The sequence below is a fragment of the Anguilla rostrata genome, chromosome 17 (assembly GCF_018555375.3).
Source record: "Anguilla rostrata isolate EN2019 chromosome 17, ASM1855537v3, whole genome shotgun sequence".
Classification (NCBI taxonomy): domain Eukaryota; kingdom Metazoa; phylum Chordata; class Actinopteri; order Anguilliformes; family Anguillidae; genus Anguilla; species Anguilla rostrata.
In genome coordinates this window covers 4,978,202-5,005,007 of record NC_057949.1, presented here as the reverse complement: position 1 = coordinate 5,005,007, position 26,806 = coordinate 4,978,202, and the positions used below count along the sequence as shown (strand labels likewise).

Sequence of the window (26,806 nt, the reverse complement as noted above, 5' to 3'; positions counted from 1 at the left end):
AGCCAGTCAGCAAAGACCCTCAATCCAAGATGCACTACACGCGCTCTAACCGGCACCCGCTCAGCTGTGGCAAAGGTCTCACAAGCTTACTCTCGTGAAGCCACATTGCGTCAGAAATAGCTAAGCATGCTGTAAAGAGTGAACACCCTATACGAACATCTCAGGACTATTAATTTGATTAATTAATGCTTTCCTTTTCTGTAATCTGCAATGTGCGACATGGCAAATCATTTAGCCATTTTTACTCGTGTTATAGACATCAGTGGAGTCGTAATTTAATGTGGAGACCTGGACACTGAACCATTTGTGAAAAAATATCGAGTTCAAAGACGAAGCAAAACGTCAAGGAGCCAAACATGCATTGTGCTGAAACAAGTTTAAGCTAAAAATATGTTAAGAAGTTTTTGAAGCACATTTTCAACCTTAACGATTCAAGAGCATGCCTGTGACAGAATCCAGTATACACGGTGAGTTCCCACGGCAGTTTGAAAGCCCAAGTTTAAACACGTCCACTCACAATGCCATTCTTCCTAGACCGATTCCCACACAGAGTACCGTCTGAAAGAACCGGCCAATCCCGGAGAGCTGACGCTGATCGCTCTTGAGAAACAGAAGCATTCCTGAAGTCACGTGAGAGCCTCTCTCCACGTTAATCTGCGCTACGAGGCTGCGCTGCACTGCACTCACCCTTAAAACTGCCACAGGGAGCAGGAAAGGTACCTGCATGTAGCTGCCACGGACGCTTGGAAAGGAAGCACCTGCGCACGGGAGTCCTCTCTCACACGCATTACACTGGAATCGTACACACAAGCCGCTGTAACTGCCACAGGGAGCAGGAAAGGAACCTGCATGTAGCTGCCACAGGGGGAAAAGGACACTCCGTCGAGTCCTTCTTACACGCACACCGGAATCGAAACAAGCGCGAATCCGCAATAGCTGCGACCGCACACGCGCATGCATCCATGTGTGCATGCATCCACGCACACACCCTCACACAAACACATGACCTCTTCTTTGGCTCATGACCAACCTTTCCACAAAATCTTGTGCAAATCTGTGAATCCATTCGGGAGCTATGCGCCTTTTTGTGATAGGCCATGATAGGCCATGCCCATTGCCACACCCCCTCTTGGTCAATAGGCCTTGAAAATTACCTCAGCTCTACCTTCGTGCATGACCAACGTCCAGGCCAAATTTCAGCCTCCTGGGGCGAAAACTGTGGCCGCTACGGGGTGGGACACTTTTTGTGGACCAACCGACCAACCAACTGACCGACCGACAGACAGAGCTGCGGTCGCAGCTAAAAAGACACTGAATTCTCTAATAGAGGAACTTAACGGCTGGATCGGCCCCTAACTGACACTCAGGAGCAGCGTCTGTGCGGCAGCGTTTTAATGTGTGCCCCACTGAGCCCCCCCCGTCCGTCCGTCACTCACCTTGTGGTAGAGCTTGTGCTTGCTGTTGAGGGACTCCAGATAGGAGAGGTTCTGCTTGAATATGTGGATGTCCGGCTGCAGGAAGGACTGGCCAAACGCCTGAGAGACAGAACAGCCGGGGATCAGCCACGAAGAGCAAAGCAGTCACTGACGCCTGGCCTTCTCAATCATAGAGTTTAGGCCCCCTGATCTGGGTTTGACAGAGTATGTAATACTGAGAGCCAGGGCCTTTGGGTATAGAACCTATCATGGTAAATGGTAAATGGACTGCATTTACATAGCGCTTTTATCCAAAGCGCTTTACAATTGATGCCTCTCATTTGCCAGAGCAGTTAGGGGTTAGGTGTCTTGCTCAAGGACACTTCGACACGCCCAGGGCGGGGTTTGAACCGGCAACCCTCCGACTGCCAGACAATCGGTCTTACCTCCTGAGCTATGTCGCCCCATGTCACATGCATGTACACACTCCTTCATGTACTATCTGGAATAGATATCAATACACTAAAATACATTTTTTTATTACTAAACCATCTAACTGTACATTTTAGACATTTAACAGAAGCATCTTATGTTGCTTATATTCTTTACATACGACCCATTTTAAACCAAAGGAATTGAACCTACAACCTACAATTACGAGCCCGGGCCCCTACCCACTGCACTACACTGCCCCCTGTGGAGGTGAAGGTTGCTGTGCAGTGGAATAGCGGTCGAGGAAAGAAAAAAAACCATACAACCATATGCCATTGATCTTTAGGTAGATCAATGCATCACAGAAAGGTAGAGATCAGGAATAAAAGCCGCAAAACAAGAATACACATAAATAAATATGAACTATACATAAATATGAAATATAAAGCCAGCCCCTCCTTGCAGAAGTAAAGGAGACGGCGTGCTCTGACCTGCATGGCTGCGATGAACTGGGCCTCGTTCTCCATGGGCTCCTCGGACACGCCCCTCTGCACGCTGGCCAGCACCGACGTCTTGAAGAAGTACCTCCAGTTGTGGTGCAGGATCTGGTAGAGCAGCTCGAACATCTCCGCCTTCACGTCAGGGGAGGAGCGCTGTCGGCACGGAAACGAGCACAGACGCGCGTCACGCACTGAGGGGGGGGCGGGGGGGGTTAATCAGGCCACAGGACTCTGTACAAGCACAGGCCCTCAGTGTGTGGAGCCAATTCAGGAAGTTCCAGAACACCAGAATGGAACGGAATACCAACCCATGAACTGAGAACGACCAGTAGTATTTTCCCTAGGACAGCGCCAAATTCCACCGCCTTCGACCAATCAGCTCCTCAGAAAACCAGCTTCCTGCGGCTAGCGGCTAACGCTCACCTCGGCTACAATGGGGTAGACCTGCTCCATGCAGAGGGAGATGATGCTGGGCAGGAAGGGTTTGAAGGCCTGGCCGGGCTCCTGCACCACCACCTGCAGGATCTTGAGGAACTTCTCCACCACCCGGCAGCCCGCGCTGCCCTCCTGCTGGATGCTGGCAGCCAGCTGCTCCCTGCGGCACACGCACACCGGCTCATCAGTCTCACACACCGTAAAATACTGAACCAGTGGGCAGTCTACACAGTATCACACACAGTAAAGAACTGTACCTACAGCGGGCAGTCTGCACCCTTTCACAAACCGTAAAGTACTGTACCTACAGCGGGCAGTCTGCACTTTTTCACACACCATAAAGTACTGTACCTACTGTGGGAAGTCTGCACCCTTTCACACACTGTAAAGTACTGTACCTACAGCAGGCAGTCTACACAGTATCACACACCATAAAGTACTGTACCTACAGTGGGAAGTCTACACAGTATCACACACCATAAAGTAGTGTACCTACAGTAGGCTTTGAGGTCACACTCTGATCCTGAAATGCTTCAGCATATATCCAGCTGAATAAACGGACACTATGTGAAAAGCATGATGCTATGGTACTGTACCTGGTGAACATGTTGAGGAAGGTCTGGATAATCTGCTCGGTGAAGGGCACTCCCATCTGCACCCTGAGGCCTTGGAACAGCGTGAGAAAGAAGCTCAGCATCTCGTCCGTCACGTCTGGGAGAGAAAGGAAACAACATTTCCTGCTTCAGCTGCAGTGAACGTTCAAGAGCGCCCATGGTGCATCACCACCAACGCATCACAGACACTGCATCTCTGCTGGTGCATCACAGACACTGCATCACTGCTGGTGCATCACCACCAACGCATCACAGACACTGCATCAGTACTGGTACATCACCACCAATGCATCACAGACACTGCATCAGTACTGGTGCATCACCACCAACGCATCACAGACACTACATCAGTACTGGTACATCACCACCAACGCATCACAGACACTGCATCAGTACTGGTACATCACCACCAACGCATCACAGACACTGCATCACTGCTGGTGCATCACCACCAGCGCATCACAGACACTGCATCAGTACTGGTACATCACCACCAATGCATCACAGACACTGCATCACTGCTGGTGCATCACCACCAATGCATCACAGACACTGCATCACTGCTGGTGCATCACCACCAACGCATCACAGACACTGCATCACTGCTGGTGAATCACCACCAATGCATCACAGACACTGCATCAGTACTGGTGCATCACCACCAATGCATCACAGACACTGCATCACTGCTGGTGAATCACCACCAATGCATCACAGTCACTGCATCACCACCAATGTATCACAGACACTGCATCACTGCTGGTGCATCACCACCTAAGCATCAGAGACACTGCATCACTGCTGGTGCATCACAGACACTGCATCACTGCGGGTGTATCACCACCTACGCATCACAGACACTGCATCACTGCTGGTGCATCGCCACCAATGCATCACAGTCACTGCATCACTGCTGGTGCATCACAGACACTGCATCACTGCGGGTGTATCACCACCTACGCATCACAGACACTGCATCACTGCTGGTGCATCGCCACCAATGCATCACAGTCACTGCATCACTGCTGGTGCATCGCCACCAATGCATCACAGACACTGCATCGCTGAGGGTGTATCACCACCTACGCATCACAGACACTGCATCACTGCTGGTGCATCACCACCAACGCATCACAGACACTGCATCGCTGCGGGTGTATCACCACCTACGCATCACAGACACTGCATCACTGCTGCTGCATCACCACCTACGCATCACAGACACTGCATCGCTGCTAGTGCATCACCACCAACGCATCACAGACACTGCATCGCTGCTAGTGCATCACCACCAACGCATCACAGACACTGCATCAGTACTGGTACATCACCACCAATGCATCACTGTTGGTGCATCACCACCAACGCATCACAGACACTGCAACAGCACCATCAATGCACGTTCTAGTTTATGAATGTAGGGTTAATGTCTATCACACAAAGCTTGCTTGTAATAATATGTTCCCCAACCGTGTTTTTGTATGTTTCCATGCAATAACATTTGCCCTGCATACTAGTTGATGTAAAAACCTGTGAAGCACCAAGACTTACATCATCCCTACATTATTTCTCAAAAGGACAAAGGACAAATACCGCAGTCAAAGAAGTACTCGGGGGGTAAAGGTTAACTCAAAGTTAATTTTTCCCCTCAGTCAACCATTAAAGTGTGCACATGTGTGCTTGTGTAAATGAGAAGGTGCCTGTGTGTGGGAGCGGTTGTGTGCATGTGTAAATGTGAGTTTGTATGTGTATGGAATGTGTGTTTGTGAGGATGCCGTTGGAGTCGCTGTCGTGCATGTGTATGAGTATGTGCCGTCTTTTCATGGTGTGTAGATGTGGCTGGCATGTGTGTGTGTGCTGCATGTGTGTGTTAGCATGTGCCGATGTGTGTGTGTGTATGTGTTTGCATGTGAATGCATGCAAGTGTATGTGTTTACATGTGCATGCGAGCATGAGTGTGTATGTGTGCATGTGCATGTGTTTGCATGTGCATGCGTGCGTGCATGCATGTGTATGTGTGTGCAGGGTCCATACCTGGCTGGTGGATGAAAATGGGGAAGAGTGTGAGAGAGACCTGCACAGACTCCTGCAGGGACTGGTAGCAGATCTGCCGGGACTTGGTGGCCTCCCCAGAGATGCTGTCCACGATGTCTCTGAGCACACGCAACGTCTGGTGCAGCTCCACTTTCACTGCCACGCAGAGGAGAGGGGAACAGGAGGGTGAGGCGATGGGTCGCATGCATGCACGCATGCACTCATACGCACGCATGCACGCACGCGCACACACGCACGCACACACACGCATGTGCACATGCACGCACACACATGCACGCACGCACACACGCACACGCATGCACATGCACTCACACACACACACACAGTCAAAATCAGGGGTCCTCAACCTGGTCCAGCAGAGTTGCAGGATCTGCTGATTTCATAATTATTCAGCACGCAACTAATCCTTTAAAGGAACTGAACTATACAGTTAACGCACTTCACCTGGTTTCTGGGGTCTGAATTGGCAGCCCAAATGAGGTGAAAATATAGAACGGCAGACCCTGAAAACCCTGAGGATCTCTTTAAATCCCTGAGGATCTCTTAAAAACTTTGAGGATCTCTTAAAAACCCTGCGGATCTCTTGAAAACCCTGAGGATCTTGTCTGAAAACGTTTTTCCATGGCTATTCACTCGCTGACTGATTACCATGTTCGGATCCCTCAGGGGACACTTGTGAGGAACCCATGGCAACAGACCTACGCAAAATGAATCCCTGATCTTGGAAACGTTTCGCCACGTCCACCAAACCGAAGGTTTCGGAAAAATGTGATAATAATTCACCAGGGCAGGATCGTTAAAGGACACGTTCGGCAGGTTGGGTTCCAGACAGCCTCCAACCTCCTAAAGATTTACAGCTTTCATCCTGCAAGGGAAGGGGGGGGCTCACTGTCGTCCAGGCCCATGCAGCGCTGCAGGGGGGGGGGGGGACGACTCACTGTCGTCCAGACCCATGCGGCGCTGCGGGGGGGGGGGGGGGTACTCACTGTCGTCCAGGCCCATGCGGCGCTGCAGGGGGGGGGAGTATTTGGGGGGGGGTACTCACTGTCGTCCAGGCCCATGCGGCGCTGCAGGGGGGGGGGGGTACTCACTGTCGTCCAGGCCCATGCGGCGCTGGTTGCCGCGCAGCAGGCGGTACTGGCGCGTGAGCGCGGCCAGCAGGCTGGCGTGGCTGCTGGAGCGCGTGGGCCACTGCTGCTCGCCCTCCGGCAGGTTGGGCCACGGCAGCAGCAGCATGTTGGACAGAGAGCGGCACACCAGCACCTGGGCCTGCAGGGGAAACGGCAACACTCACATACACCTGTATACCTGTACAGCTCGCACAGGCCCAGACAGCAACACTCACATACACCTGTATACCTGTACAGCTAGCACAAGCCCAGACAGCAACACTCACATACACCTGTATACCTGTATACCTGTACAGCTAGCACAGCTACACAGGCCCAGACAGCAATACTCACATACACCTGTATACCTGTACAGCTAGCACAGGCCCAGACAGCAACACTCACATACACCTGTATACCTGTACAGCTAGCACAGGCCCAGACAGCAACAATCACATACACCTGTATACCTGTACAGCTAGCACAGCTACACAGGCCCAGACAGCAACACTCACATACACCTGTATACCTGTACAGCTAGCACAGGCCCAGACAGCAATACTCACATACACCTGTATACCTGTAGAGCTAGCACAGGCCCAGACAGCAATACTCACATATACCTGTATACCTGTACAGCTAGCACAGGCCCAGACAGCAACACTCACATACACCTGTATACCTGTACAGCTCGCACAGCCCCAGACAGCAACACTCACATACACCTGTATACCTGTACAGCTCGCACAGGCCCAGACAGCAACACTCACATACACCTGTATACCTGTACAGCTAGCACAGCTACACAGGCCCAGACAGCAACACTCACATACACCTGTATACCTGTACAGCTAGCAGAGGCCCAAACAGCAACTCACATACACCTGTATACCTGTACAGCTAGCACAGCTACACAGGCCCAGACAGCAACACTCACATACACCTGTATACCTGTACAGCTAGCACAGGCCCAGACAGCAACACTCACATACACCTGTATACCTGTACAGCTAGCACAGGCCGACAGCAATACTCACACACACCTGTATACCTGTACAGCTAGCACAGGCCCAGACAGCAATACTCACATACACCTGTATACCTGTACAGCTAGCACAGCTACACAGGCCCAGACAGCAACACTCGCATACACCTGTATACCTGTACAGCTAGCACAGGCCGACAGCAATACTCACACACACCTGTATACCTGTACAGCTAGCACAGCTACACAGGCCCAGACAGCAACACTCACATATACCTGTATACCTGTACAGCACGCACAGGCCCAGACAGCAATACTCACATACACCTGTATACCTGTACAGCTCGCACAGGCCCAGACAGCAACACTCACATACACCTGTATACCTGTACAGCTACACAGGCCCAGACAGCAACACTCACATACACCTGTATACCTGTACAGCTAGCACAGGCCCAGACAGCAACACTCACATACACCTGTATACCTGTACAGCACGCACAGGCCCAGACAGCAACACTCACATACACCTGTATACCTGTACAGCTCTCACAGGCCCAGACAGCAATACTCACATACACCTGTATACCTGTACAGCTCGCACAGGCCCAGACAGAAACACTCACATATACCTGTATACCTGTACAGCTAGCACAGGCCTGGGCTGTCTGGTATATACACACACATACACCTGTGTACCTGTACAGCTAGAACATGCCCGGGTGTTTGTCATATATACACACATACACCTGTATACCTGTACAGCTACCACAGGCCTGGCCTGTTATAAGTCCCTGAGTCAGGAGTTAAACACACAGCATACACAGGGGGCACAGGGGCATACACAAATACATGTAAAATTGGCCAAGAAACTACAAATGGGAAATGGCATAACACAACATTATAGTAATGACATTATACTATGCATGGGATGCTAAACGAAATTTGGGAAATTAGAAATTACACTGCGTATGGAATATTACACTACATTTAGGACATCACACTACGTATGAAATAATACACAACATTAGGGATATTACACTGCACTTGGGAAATTACACTACATATGGGATATTACACTACACTTGGGAAATTACACTACGTATGAGATATTACACTAAATTTGGGAAAATACACAACGTATAAGATATTACACTACATCTGGAAAAAGCCCAGTATGGGCCTATGGTTTCTCTGCTGCAGTGCAGCAGTGTGGGGTTTGTCACGTCATAACACTGAAGGTGGGGAGAGGATGTGGCCGGCAGTTGCAGGCTCTGACCTCTGGGGGGAGCCTGCGAGCCAGGCTGTCTGTGACCAGGTTGAAGATGTTCTGCACAGCCGGGACGGTCACCAGGAAGACGGGCCGCACCGTGGTGGCGATGGACACCATTAGGTGGCACGCCGACAGCAGCAGCTTCTCCGGCACCTGGAAGGATGGGGGGAGCAGAGATGGGGGTAAATTATGGCAGGGTGACAGGATAGTGTCACTGAACATGGGTGACGGCAATCACCTAATCACCCTAGAACATGCAGGAAATAATTGATGCAAAGCCAATAAATTGTTTGAAATCCCAGCTGACATATGCAGCACTTTGGCCTCATTGGGGAAGCAATTTTTTTATTCAACATGGGACGACATAGCTCAGGAGGTAAGACCGATTGTCTGGCAGTCGGAGGGTTGCCGGTTCAAACCCCGCCCTGGGCATGTTGAAGTGTCCTTGAGCAAGACACTTAACCCCTAACCCCTAACTGCTCTGGCGAATGAGAGGCATCAATTGTACAGCGCTTTGGATAAAAGCGCTATATAAATGCAGTCCATTTACCATATTCAGATAAGATACTTCATAGTCAACGAATACTGAACATTAACGTACGTACCTTGGCACTGATGAGGGGGCTGGAGGGGGGTTGGGACGTACGTACCTTGGCACTGATGAGGGGGTGGAGGGGTTTTAGTACGTACGTACCTTGGCACTAATGAGGGGGTGGAGGGTGGGTTGGGACGTACGTACCTTGGCACTGATGAGGGGGTGGAGGGGGTTTTAGGACGTACGTACCTTGGCACTGATGAGGGGGTGGAGGGGGGTTGAGGACGTACGTACCTTGGCACTGATGAGGGGGGGTGGAGGGGGGGTTGGGACGTACGTACCTTGGCACTGATGAGGGGGGCGGTGGCGTCCATGGCAGAGGTGATGAGGTTGATGAAGCGCGCCTGGTTCTGCCGCTGCACCTCGCTGTAGAACTGCGCCAGCCAATGGGAGTAGGCCTGCAGGGCAGCCAGGGACTGAGCGTGCCTGGAGACACACAAACACATGGCTAGGGATGTGTCTGTCTGTCGGTCTGTCTTTCTGTCCATCTGTCTGTCTGTCGCGTTTCACACACAAACACACAGCTAGGGACCCGCCCACCTGTCTGCCGTCTTAGTCAACCTGCTGATATTTTACATCCGAAACACGAATTTATTGATGATTTTGTGGCAGCATCATTTTTTTTCCTGAAGGTTACACATCTTTCTTGTGTGAAAAGATTTTTTTCAACCTGTGTAAATATGTAAACTACTTTTAATTCTCTGTGCTGCAATAAAGGGACTACTGAATATTTAAAGATCCACCAATCGCATCTGTGCATCATGAAAAGGCACAGACTTCCTGAAGTTTGTTCGCTGGCTTTGTGAGCAATGTGACACATTTAACAGAGCGACTTTGCTCTGAGTCTCACACATTTTTTTTTTTTTACAAGGCCAAGTTGATTTCACAATTTACAGTTACTGCTGCGTGCGCCCCATAGATCGCATCATCCCTGCACACATAACAGCAGCCAGAGTGGCGTGGCTTGCGTTTCCGCCTGGAATGTGCTAGAACATTACATTACATTACATTATAGGCATTTAGCAGACGCTCTTATCCAGAGCGACGTACAACAAGTGCATAGGTTTCATGATGTAGAGGCGCAAAAGAAACACTAGAGTGAAGTAAGGATCGTTGTGCCAGAAGTGACCACATTGATCAGGACTCCAACCCTGTAGAGTAAGCTTGTTCAGCAAGCAAGAATCCTACCAAGTACAAACTAGCACTGGAATCACACCTAATCATACAAAAACAATCCTGCCAGATACACTAACATAATCAAATTATCCTAGCTAGGTACAGTGAGCTGAACTATAGGCTAGGGAGGGGTGGGGAGAGGTGCAGCCTGAAGAGATGAGTCTTCAGTCTGCGTTGACGGCGTGACGGCGTGCTGAGAAACGCAGCGTCGGGAAGGCCCCTCCCCCGAAGCTGGCTCCAGGGGACAGGTTTGAGCCGCAGTGTGTGAGGAGGACTCCCCGGGGGGCCCCGGTACTCACACGTCGATGAGATCGGGCTTGAGCACGGATGGCACGGCCGTCTCCAGGTCGTACAGGCTGATCTGGGAGCCGTAGCAGGTCACCTCCACCAGCCTGGGGTGGGGTGGGGGAGGGGGGGAGGAGAGAGAGCACACACCGGCAGGTTAACACACAGGGAAACACAGCGTCTACAAGATGGACAGTCTGCCAAGCTGAACAGAGACAAGTCTCCGAATTAGCCAATGTCTCAAATTTCCACCAAATTTACCAGGAAGGACCTTTGGTGGAAGAATATTTGATAAATATTCAGGTAACACTAGCAATAAGTGTGTCCATTTTTGGCCATATAGGAACCCCCCCCCCACGATACAACCTTGACTGCAGTGTATATCTGAATTTCTCTATGCCTATGTGATACAGAATATAAAAAAACTATGAAAAGAAAGCTGCAATAATTTTTTTTATATTCATATTTTTAAGAAATACCTACGGAAAATATGAAATTTAAACCTCACTGTCCATCTCCGAAACAAAAACCAAATCCAAAAATATAAATGCAAATACTTAAATAAATTCACTGCAATACTAATCAATTGCAAACAAATGAGTCTTTTTTTAAAATTTTTTTGATAAAATACAATACATACTGTCCGAAACTACAAAGTTGGAATAACAAACCAGCAACAGATAGGATTCTCTGAATTTCTACTGTAAACAGTGGGGGCCAGTTGCCACTTCTATCCTCCTCAGGCCTGAAGACGAGTGACACTGGCACAGAGAAACCAGGACGCCTGATTAGTTAAGTAGCTTATTTACAGCATTAGCAGGTCATCCAGAGCGACTTCGTGGTCGATTATACAGCTGGATATTACTGAAGCAATGCAGGTTAGTACCTCGCTCAGGTACCGGCAGTGTCCTACCGGGAATCGAACCTGCGACCTTTAGGTTACAAGACCAGCTCCTTAGCCATTACACTACACTGCCGCCTAATTTGACCGGTCCTCACCTCTCCACCACGGTGAGGGCGTCGTTGAAGCGCGCGGCGAAGACGTCGCCGATGAAGTACTCGGCCAGCCGCCCCACCGCCTGCAGCAGGGAGCTCAGGTCCCGCAGCGCGCAGTGCAGCCGCCGGCAGTCGTTCTCCGCTGTGATGTTCAGCCTCCGGCCTGTAGGGGGCGACAAACGTACACACAAAAAACTGGGTTAGAAAAGCAGCACCAACAGTACAGTACTCAAATGGAATCTTTCGATGTTCCTCGACTGAAGAGTGTTATATCAGTGCCGGGTATGCTGACCTTTGTTAATCTCTCTCTGGGGGGCAACATAGCTCAGGATGTAAGAGCGGTTGTCTGGCAGTCGGAGGGTTGCCGGTTCGATCCCCTGCCCTGGGTGTGTCGAAGTGTCCCTGAGCAAGACACCTAACCCCTAATTGCTCCCAACGAACTGATTGGTACCTTGCATGGCAGCCTTTCACCGTTGGTGTGTGAGTGTGTGTAAGAATGGGTGAATGAGAGGCATAAATTGTAAAGCGCTTTGGATAAAAGCGCTATATAAATGCAGTCCATTTACCATTTACCATCTCTCAAAAATAAACGGCTCAAAACAACAAATCTGGTTCACCACTACAATGGACCACATTTTCATTAAGATTCCCCAGCTGCAGCTCATTAAAAATATCAGAACACACAGAAGATCAGGCAGGTATTTTCATTGAGAAGCAGACCAGCTGTTGTTGTGTACCCTGGTGCACTACAACGAATTTCACAGCTCACGGAAGCTGCTCCTCACCTGTGCCGGTGGTGACGATGAACTGCTGCAGTCCCAGGTACACGTCCAGGTTCTCCTGCAGCACTGGGTACTGGGACGGCACACAGAGAGCGTAGCGTTAGCACCTCTTCCCTACACAGCGCAGCGCGCTCGCTAGCTACCCAGCTGCTAAGTGTGCTTAACGCATTCCACTCTTTAACACAGACAGACTCCGCCAGTTCACAAAGACCACACGTCAAACTCTCTCCGGCTTCTCGTCCCCTGTAGGCCTGGCAGACGGGACTCACCAGTGTAGAGAAGGCATGAGAGGGTAGCAGCTCCATCACCTTGGCAACCACCTCCAAACTCTGCCTCAAGTACCGCTGCCACTCTGTCTGTTGCTATAGAGACCAGGGAGACATGAAGATGCCTGCTGGATTAATCTTCGATATCCTACACAGTTCAGGTCAAAAGTGCTTTTTGAAGAAAGAATCTGCACTCACGTCATCATCCAGCGTCTCGTCATCGAGCTCCTCCAGCTGGACCTGGTTGTATCGGAACTGGATCCTGTTCAGAACCTCCCTCAGGAGCAGCACCAGGGCATCCTTATACCTGCAGGGTAATGGGGCGGGCCGTCAGCCGATACCGCACTGCATGCTACGGCCCGATCAATACGGTCCATATGGACCCGTAGCCACATAGCTCAGGAGGTTGTCTGGCAGTCGGAGGGTTGCCGGTTCGATCCCCCGCCCTGGACTTGTCGAAGTGTCCCTGAGCAAGACACCTAACCCCTAGTTGCTCCCAACGAGTTGATTGGTACACCTTGCCTTTCGCCATTGGCGTGTGAGTGTGTGAATGAGAGGCATCAATTGTAAAGCGCTTTGGATAAAAGCGCTATATAAATGCAGTCCATTTACCACTACATGGCCAAAAGTATGTGGGCACCAGACATCCAACATCTCATCCAGAATTATGGGCATTAATATAGAGTTGGACCCCCTTTTGTTGCTATAACAACCTCCACTCTTCTGGGAAGGCTCTATACTAGATGTTGGAGCATTGCTGCAGCGATTTGCTTCCATTCAGCCAGAACAGCATTAGTGAGGTTGGACACTGATTGGGTGATTAGGCCTGGCTCGCAGTTGGCTTTCCAATTGACCCTAAAGTTGTTGGATGGTGTTGAGGTCAGGGCACTGTGCAGGCAAGTTAAATTCTTCCACACCCTTCTCAACAAAACCATCTCTATATTGACCTCGCTGTGTGCCCGGGGGCACTGTCATGCTGAAACAGGAAAGGACATTCCCTAAACTGGTGGGGAAGCACAGAATTTTCTATAATGTGATTGTATGCTGTGCCATTAAGATTTGCCCTCACTAGAACTAAGGGGCCTAGCCCAAACCATGAAAAACAGCCCCAGACCAAGGGGTGTCCAGATACTTTTAGTCATATAATATATGTCCAACCATACATCCATCCATTATCTATACACGCTTATCCTGGGCAGGGTCACGGGGGGTGCTGGAGCCTATCCCAGCGTGCATTGGGCGAGAGGCAGGAATACACCCTGGACAGGCCGCCAATCTATTGCAGGGCACACACACCATTCACTCACACACTCATGCCTATGGGCAATTTAGCGTCTCCAATTAGCCCACCTACATGTCTTTGGACTGTGGGAGGAAACCGGAGTACCCGGAGGAAACCCACACGGACACGGGGAAAACATGCAAACTCCACACAGAAAGGCCCCAAGCCAAGATTCAAACCCATGGCCTTCTTGCTTTTGAGACGACAATGCTGTCCAACCATTTATACAGAATTCCAATGGGATTTTTGACAGATTAAATCGATTATTCTTAATTGAAAACGATCTCTCGCCCTCTCTCACACACACATACACAGACAGACAAAATCACACACATAAAAACTGACACATAAACACTGATGCATGTACATCTTTTGTAACCTCAGTGTATTTATTAGGTTTTCAACATTGTATTATGAATACAATTGAATTCATTTCTTTATAAATATAAAATAAAGCTTTAAGCACAGACGTCGTGGATCTGAATTGCTCATTTACAGCATGTTCAATAATGCCAACATACAATGGTGCAACATGTGAATGTAGAGAGATGGCAAACGGCAGGCAGGAGACCGTGTTAAAAAGCCTCCTCAAACCATTCCACTTTTCCCCTTATGTACCCAAGAATCAAAGAAAAACCTCAAATCAAAGAAAGACGATTGGAACAGAACAGCTATAACAACGACGACCCTGCTGGCATTATTTCTGCAGGCCTACCACACCACTTTAAGCACTGCAGCACAGCTGGCTGCAGACTCACAGGTAGCTTGCATTACCTACTGTTCACTTTTAAATGGTGTCCCAAGATCTTTATTCAGGGCCCACTGTACCACACCATCGATGACACCAACATAGGCTTTCCAGCAACACCAATGCGCCATATATGGAAAACCAAAGGCTTACATAATGCAGTTGCAACTCAGAAGTTGTAGTAGCATTCCAAAGAATCAGAATGACTGCAACAGAGCTACAGGGACAACAGCATTGCCTCTTTATCAAAACATGCTGACTCACTGTCAGCACAGTAAACACAGTCAATTCTCCTTTGGAAGTCTGATAATGGGCACGCTTACTGTAAACCGCCCAACAAAGTCAAATGTAAACTTTGCAACGCTGAGCCAGCACCAACAGCACTGACAGAATGTGAGGTCACGCAGGATATAAACACTCAGTGACCGAGTGTGCGGCTACGCGGCGGCTACGCTAACAGCTCGAGTCTAACCGCACCACATCTCAGCAAACACCAACGAGAGCTTCCACTCTGAACAGGTGTGACAAAACTAGGCAACAAACCTGACCAGCAGTGTTCCTGTTCTTATTAAAGGAAAGCTTTCTTGATTTTCTTAGTTGCTAATTATATAAAACATTTATTTAATATTTTGCCTTCCAATTCTTGTAGAATATACGAAGTAAAAAAGATTAATTAAACTCAACACCTTATTAGGCCTATTGTATCCTCTCAACACGTTCGCCTTAAAGAAGACTGAAATTCGGCAAATGATCTCACCCCCACACAATCTTGTTGTTTACACACGTAAACACTTTTTTTTTTTTTTGTGTAACCACTTAGCGATTTTCCGAGTTTTGCCCATCCGTAGTTAAAACCAAAAGAGTTTCAGTCTTCAATGTACAGCCTACAGTAAAATAAGTTACTGCCTTACCGAGGTCATGGAAATGCAGGAGCGCACATCTCTCTCCGGGACACACTCCTTTAGAATTTAAATCTTTTTCCAGCTCCTTTATTGAATCACTTCTCAAGTTTGTTGTCTTTGCCTGATTTGGTTCTCTGACTGGGGTGAGCCTGACCCCCCCCTGAACAGGACTGTTTGACCGAGCGGAAAGATAATTGTCCAAGGTCAGTCCAACCTCACAACCATCTTTGGAAAACAGGTCACAAGTTAAAGGGGGACCAAATCGCACAGGGTGAAGATTCTGCGTCCTGAACCTTAAGACCAAGAGCGCTATGTCCACTTATGTGCCTACATACATCAGACACTGGAATACTATGTACAACAGATTATTATATTTTTAACCTATTCTTTTGCACTACGCTTTTACTCTAGTATCTTGTATACTTTTTATACTTTAACTTTGTAACTGTTTGAGTTGTGTGATTGTCTTGTCCGAATATCTTTCCGTCATCACACGAGAAGTTCCTCACAAGAAGTATCTTGAATGTTATTATTTTATGTTAACTAAGTGTACATTCCGGTGCTTTCGTTATGGTGTCTGTGTCTTTTTGGAAAGCACTTAGAATGCACTGTGGAAGTCACTTTTTAATACGCGGACCAAGAATAACAATTTGCACAAGACAAACAGACGCACTCACACACAAAGGTCACAACGAAAGTGAAACCGATTCAAAATGGTCTTCCCTTGTAAACACTGCCTAAAGTTTCTGCCTTTACCTGTTCAGCACGCTGTCTCTGTCAGCAAGCCGGCTCTTTATTTTGGTGGTCAGGTAGTCCAAGAAGATGGTCCAGATGTCAAGGCAAGCAAAGTAGCCTTCGTGAGTGGGCTGCAAAAAGATTTTTTTTTTTTTTTGTTAACACAGACCCCAAAACTCCATATATTCACTGGAAAAGGGAACCTTCTGTAAAATCATGGCACATTTTTTTGCATGGCACAAGCTTTTCTTATTGCTTTCAGCACAGTTCTTGGCATGTGCTGGACCTGGTGTAAAATGCATTTGATTAGCATGTGCTGTAACTGGTGTAAAGTGTATATGATTAGCATGTGCTGTAACTGGTGTAAACTGTATTTGATACGCATGTGCGGTACCTGGTGTAAACTGTATTTGAAGAGCATGTGAGGTACCTGGTGGAAAGTGTATTTGAAGAGCAGTGCGAGGAATTCCACCACAGGAAACTGAGCGTTGGACTCTATCCTTCTCAGGTGAACACTGACAAACAGCCGCAGGAAGTCAGTGAACTTCTCCACATAACTGGGTAAGAAAGGGAAGAATAAGAACACAATAGACCATCTGATTAGTATTTAGACAGAAAGCAAACATTAACAGGCAGCCAGCTGGAATGAATATCTTAAATGTGTTTGTGTGTGTGTGTGGGGGGGGGAGGGGGGGCGCAAATAACAGAGGTGATGCAGAGTTCCTTTCCACAGACCAGACCAGAGCTATAGCTGGTATGTGTGTGACCTTAACAAATGGGGAGACAAGAACAAATAACTTTTAACAATGTAAAACCAGTGTTCCTTGAAGATAACGTGAACCAATTTAAAGAACTCCAACAAATTTCCCAAGAATGGACACTTAAACTTTGCAATGGCAACTAAAATAGGAACCAGATCCTCTCTCTTTCTCTCTCTGTGCATGCATCTGATGTGTGTACATTTTCACTTCACCAGCAGGAAGTAGCACACTCCTACCACAGCGCGTCACCATCAAGCATCGCAATAACCATCAAACGTGTTGCTGTGACACGCTCCACTATTAAAGCTGAGATTAAATTCTGCTGACTGCAAGCACAGTACTTATTAGGGCTGAATGATACATAAAATAACCCCCTAAAACCCACTTACAACCCACAGCTTTTTGTAAGACCCCCCGTCCCCAGTCTTATATAAACCCCATTAACTGCTAAATTATAAACAGCACAGACGTGGTTCAAAGCTTGAAATAAAGAGGACATTGGTACCAAAATGACCAAACCCTGATCTTACAGGAGCCTCACATACAGGACACATTCATTCTAAAAAAACAAAAAATAAATTCAAAAATCGTTTCGAGTTTTCTTAATTTTGTAGTGAATACATGTACTTCTGATTCTGGACAAAACCAGAATTCTTCTTCCAACCGTACCTCAGGATGTCTAAAACACCAGGAGTTTGGAGTCAATTGAACAAAGCGGTAAAATTTGACATCCGTTTTCCCAAAGGTGGGCCCAAATCTCCCAAAAACCTCACCAAATGGGTAGATCACAGAGAGAGTCAATTCCTTCAGGTAATAGCTTGCTTTCAGGCAATTCACTCAGCACTGGAATGTCTAGTTGAGATCATTTATTCACCGCGTTTGAAATTTTATTTACATACATAGAGACACACATTTTCAAGTGCTCCTGAAAGCACTTTCAGCTCAATTGAAATAATGAATCAACTTTTCCTAGCCTATGTACAAAGAGTGGGTTGATTGCCTATGGCTCAGAGGGGGATTTTGATTAAGTAATTTCCATTACTGTAGTATTAGCAGTTGTTTGACTTGTTGCAGACAGTAATTAGATGATAAAATACCATAATTATCAACCTGGGGTGTCAATGTCAGTCCTCCTTTGAGGAAGAGGACTGCTTTATCATTCCTTTTTCATCTCTAGTTGTTTTAGCTACTGATCGAGACAGGTTTTTTGCATTAGAGTCTAAGCTTTACAATGATATACCGGTTATAGCCCTACACCTTGAATCAATAACAAATAAAGCAATAATTTAAGCCAATGTTATTTTCTTCATGGTCATTGAGCTTTAAGTGTAATTAGAAGAACCACCGTCATGGGATGTGTAGGCAATCTTTAATCATTTTCTTTACTCATACCTAATACCATCATACCACACCTGGTTGTCAATGAAACGTCAGGGGCCATGGGAATTTGCTTCCAGGAAAAAACTAGAAATACCGCCTTGCGGTTGTATGCCTCCGCCAACCAGTATTGAATAATGGCCAGAAAAGTGTTTTTGCAGAACATTATGATGTCACAGTGAAGTTGACCTTTGACCGTTTGGATATAAAATGTCATCACTTCATCATTTTATTCTATTAGACATTTGTGTGAAATTTTTTTTAATCATAATTAGCGTATGAATTCTTGAGTTATGGCTAAAAACGTGTTTTGTGAAGTCACAGTGACCTTGACCTTTGACCACCAAAATCTAATCAGTTCATCCTTGAGTGCAAGTGGACATTTGTGCCAAATTCGAAGAAATTCCCACAAGGTGTTCCTGAGATATCGCGTTCACGAGAGAATGGGACGGACGTGAGGTCACAGTGACCTTGACCTTTGACCACCAAAATCTAATCAGTTCATCCTTGAGTCCAAGTGGACGTTTGTGCCAAATTTGAAGAAATTCCCTCAAGGCGTTCCTAAGATATCACGTTCACGAGAATCGGGACGGACGGACAGACAGACGGACAACCTGAAAACATAATGCCTCTGGCCACGGCTGTGCCGTCGAGGCATAAAAAAAACAAAACATCATGATATCTATTGGGTGCGGCTAAGACAGCCAGATCAGCAGGAAGGCTTTGCAGCATCCATCCCATGATTGACAAAAAAAAAAATCACATTATCACATAGAAGCTGTACGTCTTATCAACACCCAATAGACATCAGTATTTCTTTTCCCCATAAGCACTTCAAATGGCCTCTGATGTTTGGTTGTTTACTACCGCGTGAAGTATGTTTAAAGAATGCAAATGGATGATTTAAAGCTTATCAAAGCGCTTACATGATGCCTCTATGCAGGCAGTTAGAGTTAGGGTTGGTTCTTGCTCAGGACATTACATGCCAGGCGTTTGAAGCAATCCTCGATGCCAGACAACGTCTACGACTGGCTATTATGAATACATCTAGGCAGTGATTCGTATTACGCTTAAACAACCATGATTCGCTACATCGCACAGCCCTAGTACTTTACCTGCTCAAGTTCCCAAGACAGCCTCACTTGGTATTTCTTGGCCTCAGTGCTAATGCTCTTCTACTTATTTTGAATTCTCAAACAACGAAAAAAGCATTTAAAAGCGGTGCGGTAGGCCAACGAAACCCACGAGCTGCGTGCGCGGACGTACTGCTCCGAGTTCCTACTGATCAGTGGTCTCGGAGACTTGAGCGCAACCACAGAATGAATGAATGACCTGTTCATCCTGGTACGGTACGCGTGGAGTTTTTCCTTTTTCTTAAGGCTGAGATTAAAACTGGGTGTGGTTTATCACAATCAGGTGCGAGGTGATAACATCCCAGCGGTGTCACGTATTATTTTGAATGTAATGTAAATATTTTACAAATCCATGAAGACCAAACATTCTGACAGTACCCAAAGACCCATGGGTCCCCACTGCATAGGCTACACATTGAAACATTCCATTACCCACATAATCCAGTATATACTAAACTGCAGCTTCCTGGCCATAAGGACAGAAGCTCAGAGCACATCTTCCACACTACTTCCACATTCCAACAGAAGCATGAGCTAGTGGGATATTTTGCTGACTAAGTTTGCAGATGCCAGTGGCTCTTAGTTAGTATAGAGCTGCTAGACTGCCCCCCACACTTTAAACTGCCATCACCTGCCCTTTGACCTGTCACCTTGCAGCCAATTGGAGGAAAGCAGCAATTACCAAAGGAAGCCACGCCTTTACCTGAAGCCGACCCGGCCTTCGCCCAAATTACAAATCAGTCAGCAGGGATGGGGGCTAAGCATGCACCGTCACTCACCTGCAGTGCCTACCTGTTGGCGCCCCCTAGGTACAATACGCAAAAGCACTACGAGGGAATTCTAGCTAGCCCCCTTCCAGAGGGACGGCACCTCTCGGCCCAGAGAGAGACGTGCCTTCAGGTGCTTGGAGTGGAGAACGATCCTGACAGGACGGGACTTGCCTAATCACCCAGCCCTCGAGGAGGAAGCTTGTCTGGCCTCGCCCAGCAGGCCGAATGCTTCCAGGAATCCTCCCTCACTCCACTTCTCCTTCCTTCACCATTTCACTAGCTACTGGCTACAGGCTAGCTGAGGTTTCTACCATGTTTTGTTGACCTGAGCTACAGCTTCTGGAAGCTGCCATGGTTCCCCGGACGGTGCTACCCTGTGGAGAGTGTCGGGGGCGCGGTTGGGGCCTTACCCCTCGTCCAGCTCCTCCAGCCTGCTCTTGACGGTGTGGGCGTTGTTCTCCCGCGTCAGCTTCTGCAGCAGGAAGAAGGTCTGCTGGAACATGCGCAGGAGGTACTCCTCAAAGTCCAGCGGCACGCAGTTCTTGGATATGAGCTCGTTGACGCAGGTCATGGCCAGCACGCCCAGCCGCGCCCGGTCCGCGCGGCCTGTGCCCGGCGCCTGCGTGGTGCTGCCGTTCACCGGGCCCCCGGTGGAGCCGCCGTTGGGCGAGGAAGAGGACGAGGAGGAGGAGGAGTAGATGGAGGGCCCCAGCTTGCCCTTGAGGCCCCCGCCTCCCCGCAGGTCGCAGCCGAACCGGGCGAAGTGGAAGACGGTGGCCAGGAGGGAGGGCGTGATGCTGGTGGAGAGGGGGATCCAGCTGAAGAGGTGGGCCAGGCACTCCAGGGCCAGGGAGCAGAGCTGCAGGTCCTCCTGCTCCAGCTGGGGCAAGGGCTGGGACAGCAGCTTGGAGTGCGCCGTTCCCTGGAGCAGACTGCCCAGGAGCTCTCCTGCAAGGGGCATCGGAGCACGGCGGTCAGCACACGCCTTTCCCGCCAAAAAAGGGACCTGTCTCCAAGCCCGAATGGCCACTGAATCTGCCTGTGTTTAAAGAGTTCCTCACTTAAGCGCTTAATATTAAGTCACTGGCTGGCTAAAGAGGCCGCACAGCTCGTTTCCAAGGCCCAAACTGGCTGCAGATTGAAAGGAAATTGCTAAAACCAGCAGAGACAGCGGCCCTCCAGGACCGGAGGTTTGAATGGTAAAATGGCGCTTTTATCCAAAGAGCTTTGCAATTGACACAGTTTGACGCCCCTGCTTTACCCCTACAGCCAGTCACCCGTCAGGGATGCTAACATTCTGTCTTCTAGGTACACAATTTCTCCCGATTACTCAGGATATGGTGATTTTTCTCATGCAGAGATGTCGCAGGCACAGGCAGAGGACGTGGGTGAGTCCTAAGCACACACACCAAGAGCTCTGCGCTCTTTGACAGCTGATAGGAGGAAATAACATTCAGCAACCACATGCTAGTGATGCCAGAGACATTAAGAGTCTGAAAATCAGTGCCTGCCAGGAGGGCGGGGCCCGAGGCCTATTAGTGGAGCTGTCTGTCACTCTGGGCGCTTCATGAATGTTACCATGACAGCTCTTATGACATGCGATATGCATCTTCAAATCAGAGCATTGGAATAAATGATGTAATAATGGATTCTACTACTAGTTCTACTACCAACAATGATAATGTACAGAGGAGTCAGAATCTTGTAGTTCAGTAACAAACATGAATTGTTTGTTGACGTTCTGCAAAGTCTGTCCACACTAATCACCGTCATGCATCTTTTCCCACTACTCATGAATAAGTTCCTGCAGCATTGACATTAATACATTAACATCTATTAGCACCATGCAGAAGCTAAACATTAATATGACAGCATAAAGTCCCTTTGCTGGAATTTAAAGTCCTCTGAGAGGCCAGGGGAATGCCATCTTACCGCTGTCTCCTGACGTGGGGGAGGGGGGAGGGGTGCTGGCTGTGACGCTGTGCTTGTCCCAGATGGTCTCCAGAATACCTGCGGGGCAGCAAGAATGGGCTCACATAAGTACGGGGGGGGTACTGAAACAGCTCCCCTCTGGCCCGGCAGCATATGGTAGATTTTAACCAGCTGATTTAACCTGAACACTAGAACACACTACGAGCAGATTTAACCTGAACACAGCACTAGAACACACAAGCAGATTTAACCTGAACACTAGAACACACTACACACAGATTTAACCTGAACACATTACATTACATAACATTACATTCATTTAGCAGACGCTTTTATCCAAAGCGACGTACAAAAAGTGCATTTTCATGATCGTAGACAACTGCTGAACACGGGTTCAGTAAGGTACAATTACTTATTTTGTAAAGCTATTCACAGCACTAGAACACACTACAAGCAGATTTACCCTGAACACTAGAACACACTACACACAGATTTAACCTGAACACAGCACTAGAACACACAAGCAGATTTAACCTGAACACAGCACTAGAACACACTACACGCAGATTTATCCTGAACACTAGAACACGCTACACACAGATTTAACCTGAACACAGCACTAGAACACACTACACACAGATTTAACCTGAACACAGCACTAGAACACACTATGAGCAGATTTAACCTGAACACAGCACTAGAACACACTATGAGCAGATTTAACCTGAACACAGCACTAGAACACACTACACACAGATATAACCTGAACACAGCACTAGAACACACTACGAGCAGATATAACCTGAACACAGCACTAGAACACACTACGAGCAAATTTAACCTGAACACAGCACTAGAACACACTACACGCAGATTTAACCTGAACACTAGAACACACTACACACAGATTTAACCTGAACACTAGAACACACTACACACAGATTTAACCTGAACACAGCACTAGAACACACTACGAGCAGATATAACCTGAACACAGCATGCACTGAATGCACACCAACCCACTCAGAAAATGAAATTAAGGCTGACACCCACACACACTTCGCATCAACGTTGTGAGCATGCAGTATTGCATTCATTGCTCTACAGTACAGGTATACCATTAGGAACCCCTACTCTTAAATTACCCCCCCCCCCCACCCAAAATGGCCGTCACTGCCTCCCTCGTAGACAGAGCGCCACAGCTACCCGGTGATTCCAGGAAACACTGTATTGCAACACACCCCAATTACAGGGTTGTAGGTACGGAGCATCTGCTACACAAAGAATAAAGGCTCAGGGACGAATGTGACTTTAATTCTTCAAGCCCAACGCCATCTCAATCACCGCATGTGACAGTTAGGGTTCATAAAGCAACTGGCCCAGTAATCCATCGCTTGAACCAACCGCTAATGCAGTTTTGTCTAACATTATCTATTTTTTCCACTTGCAATATGTAAGGGGCAAATAAATCTTGCTCAGGTGAACAAAGTTGCAAGGTGGTGCCATTTTATTTAGGCGTATGGTCCATTATTGAACCAGCATCACTGCAGTCACCTGCTCCTTTTTGTGTACACTGAAATTTTGGATATCAGACGTAAAACCTTGTGTCTAGACCGAAGAGTTGCAGAGAGCTTAGAGCAGATTTAACCTGACTGCGCTAAAAAACACTAAAGAGTCGATTTCACCGCAACACTGCTCTGGAATATGCCCAGATTTACTCTGATCACCCCTGCACCAGCAAACTCATTCTGTTTTTCTTTTTTCTTTCATTTTTGTTTTCAATCAGGAAATACCCAAGTCACGCAGTTCAGTTAGAAAGCAATTCAAAACCAGCAGCACCAGTTTAACTTTGAGAGGAAGGAGAGCGGGGTATTCATGAATACACCTCTACTGAGGTGTGCAAGCTTCATTCAACATCAACAGAAAAATGAGGCAGAACACGGTTGGGATCGTATAACGGAAGCTCTTTTTAACCAAGGTACCGGACTCTCTACTTTACATGGATGGTTTGGATTGGTCCCGAGCCTGGTGACCGGAGAGGCCCAATGCCACAGCTTCTTTTGCTCAGCACAGATAATGGGAGCTCCCATTCCCAACCAGGGAGGAGCAGACCACAGGGAAAAGCGGCCCGTCTGAGGAACCTGCAGAGTTAAAAGCTCTGCAACGTATGAAATGGCAGCTTCAATAAATGTACTGCCAACACCGTGGCACTGCTTCTCAAAGAAGGGGAGCGTAACAGGGAGAGAGAGAGAGATGGAGGGGGAGAGAGAGAGAGAGAGGGAGAGAGGTGGAGAGATGAGGGGAGAGGTGGAGAGAAAGAGAGAGCGGTGGTGAGAGGGAGAGAGGTGAAGAGAGGGGGGAGAGAGAGAGGGAGAGAGGTACAGAGAGAGGGAGAGGGAAAGAGGGGTACAGAGAGAGGTACAGAAAGAGGAAGAAGCATACAGAGAGAGGGAGAGAGAGAGACAGACAGAAGGAGTGGTACAGAGAGAGGAATAAGGGTACAGAGAGAGAGGGGGGTACAGAGAGAGAGAGAGAGAGAGAGAGAGAGAGAGAGAGAGAGAGAGAGAGACAGACAGACAGACAGAGAGAGAGAGAGAGAGACAGAGAGAGCAGTACAGAGAGGCAGGCGGGTGCTTACTGGTCAGCAGGCTCAGCACGGTGGGCACCTGCTCCAGCAGCAGTTTGCGGAGCTCGTCCTTCCGCGCCACGCTCAGGTCCTCCCGCGGGCACGCCAGCTCCTCCGACGTGGTCTTCAGCAGGATCAGGCCCAGCGGCGCCATGGCGGAGGACTGGATCAGCTGGGCGCGCACACACACGCACACGGGCAAACAGTTAGACGCCCCGCTCGAGGACCCCTGGGCCACGGTCAGGGCAACCGCACCAGGAATGTGTTTTTACCGACTTTAAGGTCACATCGCAGAGCACAGACACGCAGCCCATAATGACAGAGGGCCGCGTTGCTAGGCGCTGCTCGGCTTCACTCACTGCGGTCCTTTCATGTTTTACTTCCTGTTTTACGGGGCTGCTTGGGAGGAATGGCAAGTGTAGGGAGCGGAACGATAACCTTCTGGGAGTCGAGGATGTTGTGTTTAAGGAGGACGCACGTTTGTGCAGATAAACCCTCCCATCGGCTCCAGTAGCTATCGCACGGCTAAAAGTGATTCTGACAAGAGCAGAGAGCAGTCTGGCCGCTGCATTGTTCCAGCTCTAACCACTTCTCCAAATCTGCATCCAGTGCAAGCCTGCAGACACACACCAAGCACTACAGACTCGTGCATAAGCGGATGGATTTTCATGCAACTGAAAGCTTCATTTTTTATCCGAGGTTAACTCCAGCTACAAGGAAGCGCATCTTCTGAGTAAATAAATCCCACTGCCTAGGCAAAACTAGGAGGCCAGGTGAGGTCTGTGCTCATCTGAGCCGCGCTCACAGGAGTGCTCAATATCAAAGAGACCGATAAACAAGCCATGTTATTGTTTTGTCTGGAAGGTATACTGTTTGGTAGCCCAAATATAAAGTTCACGTGTGGGTCATGCAATCCGAGTAGCATGTAAGATATACACTGCGATGAAGGAGCCAAGAAAATACTGTGATGTCAGCCGACCCACTGGGGCTCAAAGCACACGGCTCCTAAAGGCAATCTGATTGGCTAGAACTGATAATATATTCAGCCTAATCCAGCCCATCTGCCACATGCACCATGCACTGTGAGCTGAGCGCTCCTCACCTCTGGCCACCAAAATAACTACATTTGGGTAGCCACGCCCACTGAGCCCACACCAAGCACCACTGGAAATACAGCCCTGTGTTATGCCGAGTTTGAAGAATACATATGACAACAGTGAAGGGGAAGTTATTATTTATATTAAGTGCAAAATGAGATGAATACATTCGTCCAAACAGCAGTAATCGACTGGATACATGTTCCTCATGTGCCAATCAGACACTGTGGCATGTTTGGAATATCTTGAAAATCAGTGATTTTTAATGAATATATATTTTTGCGTATTTGGAAATCTAGTGTCACATGTCTTTTGCTTTGTCCAGTTCTTAAGGGTTGCTGTCATGATTTATGCGAGTTACACTCATCAAGTTCCATCACTGTGTCAAGCCACATAGAATGTATTATCTTTCTGCAATAAGCCACGCCCACATGCAAGTTAATTTGCTTAGTGCCATCACATTTTTTGCAAAGCAATTTTGTTGATGCAACATTTAGGGGGACTGGACTGTTGGTGTTATAAGTT

The 26,806-nt window shown here is 48.1% G+C and overlaps 1 protein-coding gene across 2 annotated transcripts in view; it reads right to left on the bottom strand.

Moving 5' to 3' along the window:
* Positions 1–26,806, bottom strand: part of xpo6 (exportin 6) — a 37,804-nt gene that overhangs the window by 2,549 nt on the left and 8,449 nt on the right. For both annotated transcript variants that reach the window (XM_064314162.1, XM_064314163.1), the window contains 18 exons: positions 25,197–25,356; positions 22,559–22,636; positions 21,037–21,574; positions 17,016–17,142; positions 16,607–16,716; positions 13,117–13,225; positions 12,922–13,014; positions 12,656–12,725; positions 11,874–12,033; positions 10,889–10,981; positions 9,695–9,839; positions 8,825–8,971; positions 6,543–6,720; positions 5,431–5,586; positions 3,379–3,493; positions 2,771–2,942; positions 2,339–2,500; positions 1,437–1,535 (listed from right to left, as the gene is read on the bottom strand). In XM_064314162.1, coding sequence (XP_064170232.1) covers positions 1,437–1,535; positions 2,339–2,500; positions 2,771–2,942; positions 3,379–3,493; positions 5,431–5,586; positions 6,543–6,720; positions 8,825–8,971; positions 9,695–9,839; positions 10,889–10,981; positions 11,874–12,033; positions 12,656–12,725; positions 12,922–13,014; positions 13,117–13,225; positions 16,607–16,716; positions 17,016–17,142; positions 21,037–21,574; positions 22,559–22,636; positions 25,197–25,356 — 2,712 coding nt within the window. The remainder of the gene's footprint in view (positions 1–1,436; positions 1,536–2,338; positions 2,501–2,770; positions 2,943–3,378; positions 3,494–5,430; positions 5,587–6,542; positions 6,721–8,824; positions 8,972–9,694; positions 9,840–10,888; positions 10,982–11,873; positions 12,034–12,655; positions 12,726–12,921; positions 13,015–13,116; positions 13,226–16,606; positions 16,717–17,015; positions 17,143–21,036; positions 21,575–22,558; positions 22,637–25,196; positions 25,357–26,806) is intronic.